This window comes from Sciurus carolinensis, chromosome 13 (assembly GCF_902686445.1).
Source record: "Sciurus carolinensis chromosome 13, mSciCar1.2, whole genome shotgun sequence".
NCBI lineage: Eukaryota > Metazoa > Chordata > Mammalia > Rodentia > Sciuridae > Sciurus > Sciurus carolinensis.
In genome coordinates this window covers 17781670-17793843 of record NC_062225.1, presented here as the reverse complement: position 1 = coordinate 17793843, position 12174 = coordinate 17781670, and the positions used below count along the sequence as shown (strand labels likewise).

The window sequence follows — 12174 nt, the reverse complement described above, 5'->3', positions numbered from 1 at the left end:
TTTGGATTCCCCTCGCCCAGTCAGATACTTTACATCTGCAGATAACACAAATTGAGATAACAGGTAGACTTTTTGTCCCTGCCATGGTGCAGATGATTTAAACAAAGTAAATATGGTTCAATAGTTTTCTTCTAATTTCAGATGTTAAACAATGGAAAGAAAGATCTTTAAAAAATTTAAATTTGGCCAGGTGCAGTGGCACACATCTATAATCCCAGCTAATGGGAGGCTGGGACAGAGAATCGTGTTTTTGGTCAGACTCAGCAACACAGCAGGACTCTCAGCAATGTGGCAAGACCCTGTTTCAAAGTAAAAAATAAAAAGGACCAGGGATGTAGCTCAATGTGAAAGTGCCCCTGGGTTCAATCCCGTTCCACCAAAAAGTAGGGGGGTTACGTTTAATGTCCAAATCACTGAAATTTATATGATAGCTGCCTTATTTGTGTCTTCCCTAACTCCTCTACTTCTATTCTATGACTCATGTTCCTTAAAACGTGGTGGTTAGGCACTAATTTTGCCCTTATGGGTATTCTCACCTGTAAACATGTTTTCCTAGGTCCATTCCCCTTCCAAATCCACTTACCTCAGATGCAGTATTTTCCATCTTTGAATAGGCCAAGGAACTTGAGCCAGAGGGGAAAATACCTTAAAACATGCCAGTATTAGCCAGGCACAGTAGCACATGCCTATAATCCCAGTGATTTGGAAAGCTGAGGCAGGAGGATCATAAGTTCAAAGATAGCCTCAGCAACTTAGTGAGGGCCTAAGCCAACTTAGCAAGACCCTCTGTCAAAATAAGAAATAAAAAGGACTGGGATTGTGCTCAGTGGTTAAGCGCCTCTGGGTTCAATCCCTGGTACCAAAACAATCCCCCCAGAAAAAGAAAAAAAAGCCTCCAAATGGTATATTGAGCTAATGTCAATTCTGGTTTCTGGTTCACGTCAGCTAGATACCCTCTTTGATGGTTCTAAAATAAGCAAAAGTTAATAAATTCACAGTAGTCAAACTTTATTGGGGGGGGGAAAGAGCCCTGAGATTTAGATCCTTTTTTTTTTTTTTAAATCAATACAGAGATAGCTGCCACTACATTATTCTTCTGGCACTCAGAAAAGACTAGATGAAAGACACCAGAGGTAACCCTCAGGACGTTCTGAGGGACTCTGGCTGGGAAGCAAGTAAGGTTCAAGTATAAAAGTTCACTGAGAAGGAAAAACAAAAATACTTCATGTCTGCTCCCCAGCTCCCCTGGCCTGGTATATAAAAAAGAGTCAATCAGACATATGTCCATCCTGCTTTAGTTGTTTTGTTATGCCTAGAAGTCTGCAGATGAGCTAAAATGTCCTTGAAAAGAAGCATGTTACATACAGGTCTATCTAGCATTGATGATTCTGTGAAAGCCAACTTAAATCTCTTTGGAAATAAAACACTCTGTTGAAGAAAAAAAATCTCTAGTATAAAAGTAATTGTCCTCATTTCTAGTTTTTTAAAAAATATTCATATGAAACTCATAGAAGTGAGTTTTGTCAATACTAGCACAACGCTGAACTGAATGTGGCCCAATAACCAGCATAAAATTCTCAATCTATCTTGGATTAGCAAAAATGAAAAGTACAAGTAAAAATGAAATAAAAGAGAAACACTATAAAAGGAAAAACAAAGACAAAAGTTGAATTTACTTTGAAAAAATCTCATTTTATTTTCTGAATCAAAAAGAAGTCTTTATGTTAAATTTAGAATTTTAGCTTTCCATTTATCTTTCAAAATATTTCCCAGACAGTGCTCAGAACTGTGTAAAGTTAACATCCAATACCATGTTTTCTAAGAAACCTTTTCTTCAAGGCATTGGCAATTCTAATTTAAAAATAAAAGAACTTAACTATCACTGGAAATCTCAGTGACCATGGGTCTGAAGAGCTAAATCATATTTCTTTTAAAACAATTAAAAAAAAATTCTGAGGGATTCAAACCTGACAACTCCAATTGAACAAAATACCTCCCAACTTCCAAATTATTAAATGCATTATTTTAATAAGATAGGAAAATTATAAAATGGAATTTCTTATTTTATGTATGTATATGTATGTATATATGTGTATATATACACGCAAACGCACACATATATATAAATACAGCATTTTAACTGTAATGTTTGCTAGCAGAATTATGAAATAAAAACAAATTCTACATTCAAGGGACAAATGATGAATGCTCTTTCGTTATTTAAGAATTCATCCCGTTCTTTGTTGTTTTCTACCCCCGCATTTTAAAATCCTGACCGAGAGTCAAGAGTCAATCCATTTATCTGAATTAACCAGTCAGTAGGTTCTACTGTTCCTACATACAGTACGTGTGTCCTTTAGTAAGTCCAGGACTCAAAAGGTTGGAGTATTTCTAAAAAACATATTTAGGAATACTTGAAAATTCCAAAGTCACTCTGAAAGCCACATCCCCAAATCTAGTAGACATTCCTCACGGGCTATTCATGTGTACTGAAGCATGTCCAGCATGCACACAAACATATTTGTTCAAATTGAGGTAAAACAGAGAACAATACTTAATATTAACAGAAGCGGCATAATTAAGACTAACCTCCTTTTGTTGCTTAATTCACCAATTTTTAAGTTTTCTCACAAAAAAGAGACCCTCAAGCCAAGTTTTCTGATTTCAGTCATCAAAAAATTAAGCCATTTCTTTCAAATCCATTCTGTAGAGTGATACAATTTCTCATTGTTTTTCAAATTTAGAAAGAACTCATGCCTGGATTTGATATTATTTCAGATAGCAAGCAATACTGACAGGGTTCATAAACAGGATTTTCTGACACATGCAGGAGAGTCTGCTAACATTTATGACATTCCAACCCCTCTTCTTTCAAGCATACAAGATGGCTGAGAATTAGCAGTTATTAGTTTTCAGTACAAATACATATTTAAACCTTCATTATTATTTTTTTTTTTTTTTTTTGGCCAACATTTTAAATAGTCAAATTTTACTCCACTTCCAGGGCTCAAATCAAACAAAAAACAAATGAAATTACAACTGGCAACAAGTCCCATATGCCAATGTTATTTTTAACCAAGAATTGTAACCTACTGCCAGTACTTATTTACATGTATCTGCTTGTTTTATTAAATAAGCACTGGTTAGTTCTATAAGGGAAATTTCAAGAATGATACTTGACACTGGGTCATCTTAATGCTTCTGGAATAAACAAGCATTTAGAAAACACCAGCTCTTATGCACTATTTTATCTGTAATTTGAATTAACACACACATTTTTAAATGTTACTGTTCCACTGATAGATTCGGGAAGTCTAGTCCCAGATAACATGGGTGATTTAAAACAGAACAAAACAAATAAATCCCTAAGCCACATAGTAATAGAATACTATACTTGCTTTTAATATCATAAGGAAACAGTTCCAGGCAGACAAAAAGAAGAAAAACTGTCAAATTAAAGTACTGTAAATAAAGTTCATTTTATGTACCCCCAAGCAAAAAACCTAAAAAAAAAAATCACAATTAAAAGTCTACCCATTCCCCCCACCAGGCAGAAAATCACCCCAAACGTTTTAGTTCTGAGCGTAACATTTCCCGAGGATGTTAATAGGAGAAGCTTTAAAGCACTTAAAGCTGCAGTAGTAACTGTTGAAAGCGACACACTACAGAGAAAAAGCCCTAAAGGGTTCAGGGCTGCCCACCCGTCCCTCACCACCCCCCACCCCAGTAATATGTAAAAGCTCCTGTTAAAGTTTTTCTTATGCTAATAAAGGCATACCACCTACTGTGCTAAAGACTAAAACTAGCAACATTAGAGCAGTAAAGTGAAAATAGGAAGCCTACAGGAGTGATATAAATGCCTACTTAGAAGAAACAAAGCAGCAGACAGGACCCTTTGCCCCCTGGTTGTGTTCGCAGGGAAGTGGTTGTACTAAACAGCCAGATTTACCCATTAAAAAAAAAAAAAAAAATCAACAAACCTTCCCCAAGGTACCAGAATAAAACTTGACCTTTTCAGTCAAAGGGCACAAAGAGGCCTCTTCACGTCCTGGAGTTGAATGAGTTCAAAGATTGGCAATAAAGGAAGAAAGAAAGCGTTAGGGGTGTGATTGGAACAAGCCTTAGAGTTTATCGAACAGTCACACCAAGTTTTTCCAGCACACGGACACCCTTTTCCTGGTACTCCTGTCGGGTCATCCAAAAGTTGTCTTTGTCTTTCATGATATCTGCTAGAACTGCGCCACCCAGGAAGACCATGTGCTTTCTGCGGGGTGGGTCTTCAATTCGGATCTTAAATTTCTGAAGGAGAAAGTGAGGAAAATAAAATGTCACAAAAGTACAGTGCTACCTACTTCATGAAAAAGACTTTTCACATATTCACTTGCTGAATCTTACAACAGCCCATAATATAAGTAGGACAGCAGGATTTGGGATCTGAGGCACACCACAGATACACTTAGTAATTTCTCTGGGGCTCCACTCTAATGTACTTGGAACAGTCCAATTCACACCTGTTGCCTCATCATTTTTTTAAACTATATTTTTAGTTGTTGATAAACCTTTATTTTATTTATTTACATGCAGTGCTGAGAAATGAACCCAGTGCCTCACAAATGCTGGGCAAGTGCTCTACTACTGAGCTCCAACTCCAGCCCATCTCATCATTTTTAACAGTAGTCCTTTTTGTTCTCAGAAGTGTGCTGATTTGAAGGATAGATTACACAACCAATCACCTTATCAAGAGTCAAAATACAGAGGCATGATGATGGACAAGGACGACATCTAGTCGCAGACACCAGAGTAAAACTGAACCAACCTTTCTTCCTTCTTATGTTTCTCTGGTACTACGGATCAAACCCAGGGTCTTGTGTGCCCTACATAAAGGTTCTACCACTTAGCTACACCCCCAGTCCTGAAGTTCTTTTCTTATAAGGAAAGCTCACTTTCTATGGTCTCAAATTCAAATGCAATGTTCTTAAAATAAACAAGGCCAAATATGGTCAAAACAAATCATGGGGATGTTGGAGAAAATGAACGCAGTAACTAAAAGACAACTGAGAAAAGTTTTATACTCTGTAGTTACATTCTGATCTGTATAATCAATATCTGAAAGAGAAACCTTAAAATGACATAGTAATTATTTAATGCCACAAGTCCTGCAAAAAAGACTTAAAAGTAACTATGCCATTCTGCATTATGGCTTTATGTCACAAAAATAAATACTTGCGGATTTTCGGGTTTATGGCAACTACACCCATATGGAGCCAGAAGACAGCTGTAGACAATAATGACAAGAGCTAACACTATTGTAAATAAATGGGCCTAGCTGTGTGCCAATAAAATTTACAAGAGCTGTAATGTGCCCACTTCTGCTCTAAGGGAAACTAAATATCCCCTGAAGACACTTCTTCCCCTGCAGCTTTGGCAACTGCCTGCTTTCTCCCACTACCTTCCTAACCTTAGAGGATCTGGTAACATGAGTTCTTGTTCTTCATGGCTTCTTTCATCTCCTCCTCCCTGAATTCCACAGCTGCTCTGAAACTCATTCTATCCACTATTCCATCCATCAATTCTCCTTGTCAAAGTCCTGTTACCTAGAGATTCCTGCAGACATTACAGATCTCCAGGTTCTTTCCTCTCATACCTATTCTTGGTTCACATGCATATATTCTCTCCATTTCCCGAGATTCTTGGTGACTTTCTTTTTCTGTTCCTCTTATATTGACTTGGCAAACACCTCTCAACTCTGCACCTACCCTCAAGCAGCTGAGCAGAACAGGAAAGAAACTCAGCATCTTGCTTTAAATGTAAATGTATCACCTTTGCACCCCTCAAATGGGCCTTCCCTTAGTGCTACATGGCAATCTCTATTCTACTCATCAAGAAACCGTTTCAACCTCCTCCTCCATTTTAAACCTCTAGCATCTCCACTCTCCTCCTACTATGCTTCTCCATTCACCTTTGTTCCCTCCTCCCCTAAGAGTCCACTTACTACACCAGCCTTAGCCTTTTAAAACATAAGTCAGATCTTATCATTTCTCTGCTCAAAACCCTCCCATGACTTTGCACTGTTTCTCCCTGGGAAGTTATGTGTTCACTCCCTCACTTGATACAGGTCTCTCACTAAAAGTCACTTTATCAGAGAGGTCTTTCCTGATCACCTTATGAAGGAACATACCACCTCTCCAACCACTATCATTTTTCTGCTCTTAACCTTATTTTTCGTTATGGTACTGATACATTATTTACATTATTTAAACTAAAAGTAGGGATTTTATTTTGTTTACCACTATTTTGTTTGTACCAGAACCTAAAACTGTGTTTGGCACCCAGATGGGGTCTAAGAAACGTTTACTGAATAAACGAATGATCCCATGTGATGAATTTTAAATTATATGTATTTCAATAAAATCAGAAAGTAAAGACAACATGGCCCCTTTACACTCTTTTAATTTGTTTAACATATGTAAGTCCACATTCAATTTAATTTCAATAATTTGAGTCATCTGTGAAAGAAGTAACATTAGTGTTTCTACAGTACTCTATAAAATATAATTTCATTATCTAAAATATTTGACCAAAGACAGTGAGATAAAACTCAGAGATGAACCCAAGATTAAAAGATTTAGTTGAGTTCATAACATATGTAGTACTTCATACAACCGCCCATCTTTTTTTTTTTTTTTGGGGGGGGGGGTGCAGGGGAAGGCATACGCCAAAGAATCATCAATTACCCCTACTGCAAAAATTTCTACTGTACACATCAACAATGACCAGTTGCAAAAGAACTGGACACATGATAAAGGAGATAAGACATGTAACAGTCAGAAAATAACCTAAAATCAGAATTGTGTGATAGGCCAAGAGGAGTGCTAAAAGCCCTTTTTTTTTTTTTTTTTTTTTTTTTTGCAGTGCTGGGGATTGAACCCAGGGCCTTGTGCTTGAGAGGCAAGCACTCAACCAACTGAGCTACCTCCCCAGGCCCGACTTTTTTTTACATATTTAAAAAGTTAAAAACAAAAACAAGAAAATACCCCAAATGGGACATTTATTGTTCCACAGTTCTCCCCATGAACTTAGTGGTACCTTGGAGTCCAGGATGTTTGTTGTTGAGCTAAGATATTTGGCACGGACCTGGTTACCTTAATATACTAAATACACTGGTGACCTGGTAGCACCACCATTCCTGGGCAGAATTTACTTGAATCATTTATTTACTTTCAGGCTATTATACCGTCTCTTCCAGGCTATACTTACTTGCAGCAGGAATTTGTTTAGGAAGACTTCTTGCTCCCTCTGGTGGTTGTAAAGGTTCACAAGCTTCTTTACAGGGTTTTAAAATGACATTAACTGTTTGCTGCATTGTTAATACTTACAGAAAGTTTTTCCACATCTCCTTTTAAAACTCGTTCTAAGTAAAGCTGTTTCAGTTCTCGTTCCAACCTTGATGGCAGGCCAGGATACATAGTAGACCCTCCAGAAAGCACGATGTGCTTATAGAATTCAGATCTAGGAAGACACAACAGGTATTCATTTGGGGTTTCAGATTAGGAAAAGAGTAAGTCAGGGTTACTGCTATTTATTTTCCTATTTTTTTTTTTTTTTCTTTTTAAGGATAGAATCCTGCTATGTTGCCCAGGCTGGCCTGGAACTTCTGGGCTCAAGTGATCCTTCTGAGGTCTCAGCCTCACCACAACACCTGGAGCTAGAGTTACTGTTACTAGAGTTACTCAGGAGGCTGCTGGGGGAATTAAACAAAATTCCCCACATAAATCACAGGGTTAAAGGTTTACTATTGCAACTGCTATTGGATAACAAGCCCTCTTTATATATAAAATATTAAAATTTTGATGAAAATACTTCTAAAAACAAATGACACACTTTCTGACATATGTAATAAGTGACAAAGGTTCACATCATAGTTCAGTATTTGGACTCTGTTATCCGTGTTTCCCTGGAACCACTCAGATGTGTTTTTTTTTTTTATTATGATTAGGTATACTCTGATTGAACTCTATTTTTCAATTTTTCCATTTGCCTTTTTAGTTTTCCCTTTTGTTCCTTTGCCTTAAGGCTGTCAGTCATTATCTGGTTAGAAAGATGTGTCTGCTTCTCCTAGCAGTCCCTTTTTTCTTTCTTAAATATGCTGTTGGCTATGGTTTCAGAAAATCAAATCTAAAATAATTTCATGTAGTAAAAGTAACAGAATCTTGGCTAAGAGTCTGAGAAACTTTTCTCACAATAAAGTTTGGAAGCTAGGTCACTTTCATTTGAGCCATACTCCAACTGGCTTCTCTGTTTTTACGTGAGTCCAAACTCTAAATGGCTAAGGCTGTTGCAACTCTAGCTCCTAGAAAAGCTGTTTCCTATTTAATTGTGGAAATAGGCATTATGAAGGTAACATAAACCACACAGGTGAAATAGTTCATGTGATATGTACATATATGTCAGTATTCAGAACACACAAAACACAGTCATTATCACTTTTCCTATGCAAGCTCTGGAAAGGGCACTAAATCTGATGTCTGTGCTTTAAGAATGCCAAAACTTTAATCACCACCAATGGACATGCACTCTTAAATACAACTCTGTTGTTAATGATCATTAAATCAAGGGACACAAAGACCTGCCTAAATAACTACTATGAGAATTTATCACAATTATGAAGGCCAGAATAGATTTTTCTGTCATCTTCCTTTATAATTTCTTGTAAGCCAACTGCTACTTTTATTCATTTCCATTATTATCCTCTCCCCAGTCATCCTACCAAAATTTATTTGGTGGTTATTTAATTCAATAAATAAATAAACACACACTTGCTTTACAAAATGCTTCTGGGTCAATTTCTTTATAATTTGGATAGGGGGAGACCTTTTTGTAACTCAAGCTCTGGGTGCAATAGAAGATAAGATTATAAATCTTTTGAAAACTAAATAAAAATGACTTTTCGCATGGTCAAAAACACATAGCAAATAGTGGAAAAAACAAATAGCAAATAGTGAGAAAAATACCTGCAACTGGTATCACAGAGTTAACTGAATTTTTAATACTGAGGTAAGGGTTGGGGATGTAGTACAGTATAATCAGCCTGTGCAAGGTTCTGGGTTCAACATCCAGCACCACAAAAACAAAACAAAACAACAACAACACCACACACACTGAGAAAAAAACAAAAACAAAAATACTACAGAACAGTCCAAAGTCATGAACAGATAATTCACACACATACACAAAATACAAAAAGTGGCCCCTTCCCCAGCACCACAATAGAGGTATAGGGCAAAAAAGTGGCCCTTAAGCATATAAAAGTAAGTTCAACTTCACTGTTTTGGGCAGGGTGAGGCAGTAGTGGGACTTGAACCCAGGGCATTGTATGCGAACCCAGGGCACTGTACTCTACCATTGAGCTATATCCTCAACCTTTTCTAACATTTTATTTTGAAATGGTGTTTTTGCTAAGTTGTCCAGACCAGCTTTGAACTTGTGATCCTCCTGCCTTGGCCTCCCAAGTAGTCAAGTAGTTGGGGTTTCACTTTTTTTTTTTGGGGGGGGGGGTGGGTACTGGTGTACTGGGGATTGAACCCATTGCTTTATCATTACATCCACAACCCTTAATTTTTGATTTTGAGGCAAGGTCTCACTAAATTGCCCAGGCTGGCTGCAAACTTGTGATTTACCTGCCTCAGTCTCCTGATACTGCTGGGATTACAAACCTATACCATCTTCTCTTGCCTGGCAACTTCATGTTGTTTTTTTGTTTTTGACACCAGGGATTGAACCCAGGGGCACTTAGCCACTGAGCCACATCCCCAACCACTCTTTTATATTTTATTTAGAGAAGGTCTTGATAAGTTGCTCAGGGTCTTGCTTTTAAATTGCTGAGACTGGTTTTGAGTTCTCAATCCTACTTCAGTCTCCCAAACTGCTGGGATTACAGATGTATGCCAGCATGCCCAGTTGTTACTTCACTCTTAATAAAAGAAATACAGAACAGGGCATGCTGGTACGCTGGAACACACTTGTAATTCCTGTGACTGAAGGTTGAGGCAGGAGGATCTCATTCGAGGTCAGCCTCCATAACTTAGTAAAATTCTGTCTCAAAATAAAAATAAAGAGTTGGGACTGTTTGGTGGTAGAGTCCCTGTAAGTTTGATCCCCACATTAAAGGGGGAGAGAGAGGTAGAGAGAGAGAGACAGAGAGAGAAATATAAAATTAAAACTACACAGATTAATTTCTCACTCATCAGAGTGATTTGAAAGTAATAAACTTGACAAAACTTTGAACAAGGCTGTGGGCAAAATTACTACCCCCATATGTTCCTGGGATGAGGAGGAGAATTCGATGATACCTAACAAAAATATATGCATTCGCATAAAAAAGAGATTCTGCACAGCAAAGGAAACAACAAAGTAAAGAGACAAGCTACTGAATATCAGAAAATGTTTGCAAACCATACGTCTGATAAATGGTTCAATATTAAAAATATATGAGGAACTCAACTCAAAGGCAAGAAATCAGATTTTAAAATGGACAAAGGAACCAAATAGTCATTTCTCAAAAGAAGACATACAAATGGACAACTGGTAAATGAAAAGAAATGCAAATTAAACCACAATGATGTTACCACCTCATACCTGTTAGCATGGCTTTTAGCAAAAACAGGGAATACAACTTTTGGTGATGTAGAGAAAAGGGAACCTTTGTATATTCTTGGTGGGAACGTCTATTAGTACAGCCATTATGGAAAATGCTAAGGAGATCCCTCAAAAAATTAAACAATAGAACTTCAGCTTCAGCAATCCACTACTGAATATATACCAAAGGATTTAAAGTCAGTATGCTGAAGAGTATGATGGACAGATGCACTTCCATGTTTGCTGGAACATTAGTTATAATAGCCAAGGTTTCAACCTAAGTGTCTGTCAATGGATAAACGAATGAAGAAAATGTAGTATTATATGCAATGAATGGAATACTATTCAGCCTTGAAAGAGCAATTTGGTCATTTGTAGTAACCTGAATGGACCTAGAAGAGATTATGTTAAGTGAAATAAGTCAGACACGGAAAAATACCATGATTTCACTTCAATGTGGAATCTTAAAAAGCTGAACTCATGGAAGCACAAAATAGAATGGTGGTTACTGGTTCACAGGCTGGGGACAGTAGGGAGATGTTGATCGTAGGATATAAAAATTTAGGTGGATTAAGTTCGAGAGTTCTATTGTATAACATTATAACTATATTTAATAATAGTATATTGGATACCTGAAAAATCACTGAGTAGTTTGTTTGTTTTTGAGGTATTAGGGACTAACACAGTACTTTAAACATGCTAGGCAAGAGCTCTACCACTGCTATAACCCTGGCCTTTTATATTCGAGACAGGATCTCATTAAGTTGCAAAGACTAGCCTCAAACTAAAAGGGCATGCATTTACCCTTTGACCTAGCAGTTCCTCTCCCAGAATATATATATCCAACAATACAAAAACACATGGACAGGGGCTGGGGAGATAGTTCAGCTGGTAGAGTGCTTGCCTCGCAAGCACAAGGCCTTGAGTTCGATCCCCAGTACTGCAAAAAAAAACAAAAAAACAAAAAAACAAACAAAAAAAAAACACATGGACATACTTGTGTTATTTCTCATCACGATATAGAAATCTACTTAAATAACTAATAATAAAAGATTCATTGGGCCAAGTACATATACCTGAAATCTCAGCAACTTGGGAGGCTGAGGTATGATGACCATAAGTCTGAGGCCATCTTGGGCAATCTGATGAGACCCTGTCTCAAAATAAAAAAATAAAAGGGCTGGGGATGTAACTCAATGGCAGAGTGTCCCTGGGTTCAATTCCCTGTGCCATCCCCCCAAGACAAGGGGGAGGTTTTCACTGAATTAACCAGAAAACAAAGGAGTACTGCACAACTGGAAAAAGAATGAGGACAAACTTGAAATGATACAGCATTATTTAAAATATACTGGTAAGTGAAATAAGAAAAATATTAAAGAATAATTGAAGTATGCATTCTTTTGTGTAACAAGAGCAATAAGAAACACAGAAAGGATCAACCACAAACTAATGAGATCATTCACCTACAAGAGAGGGAGGATAGGGCTGGGGTTGTGGCTCAGTGGTAGAGCACTTGCCTAGCATGTGTGAGGCATTGGG

General features: G+C 37.4%; 1 protein-coding gene across 2 annotated transcripts in view; it reads right to left on the bottom strand.

The window, feature by feature from the left end:
• Nucleotides 1-1671: 1671 nt before the first annotated feature.
• Nucleotides 1672-12174, bottom strand: part of Actr2 (actin related protein 2) — a 39717-nt gene continuing 29214 nt past the window's right edge. For both annotated transcript variants that reach the window (XM_047522970.1, XM_047522971.1), the window contains 2 exons: nt 7377-7509; nt 1672-4299 (listed from right to left, as the gene is read on the bottom strand). In XM_047522970.1, the coding sequence (XP_047378926.1) occupies nt 4129-4299; nt 7377-7509 (304 nt within the window). In that variant the 3' untranslated portion in view covers nt 1672-4128. The remainder of the gene's footprint in view (nt 4300-7376; nt 7510-12174) is intronic.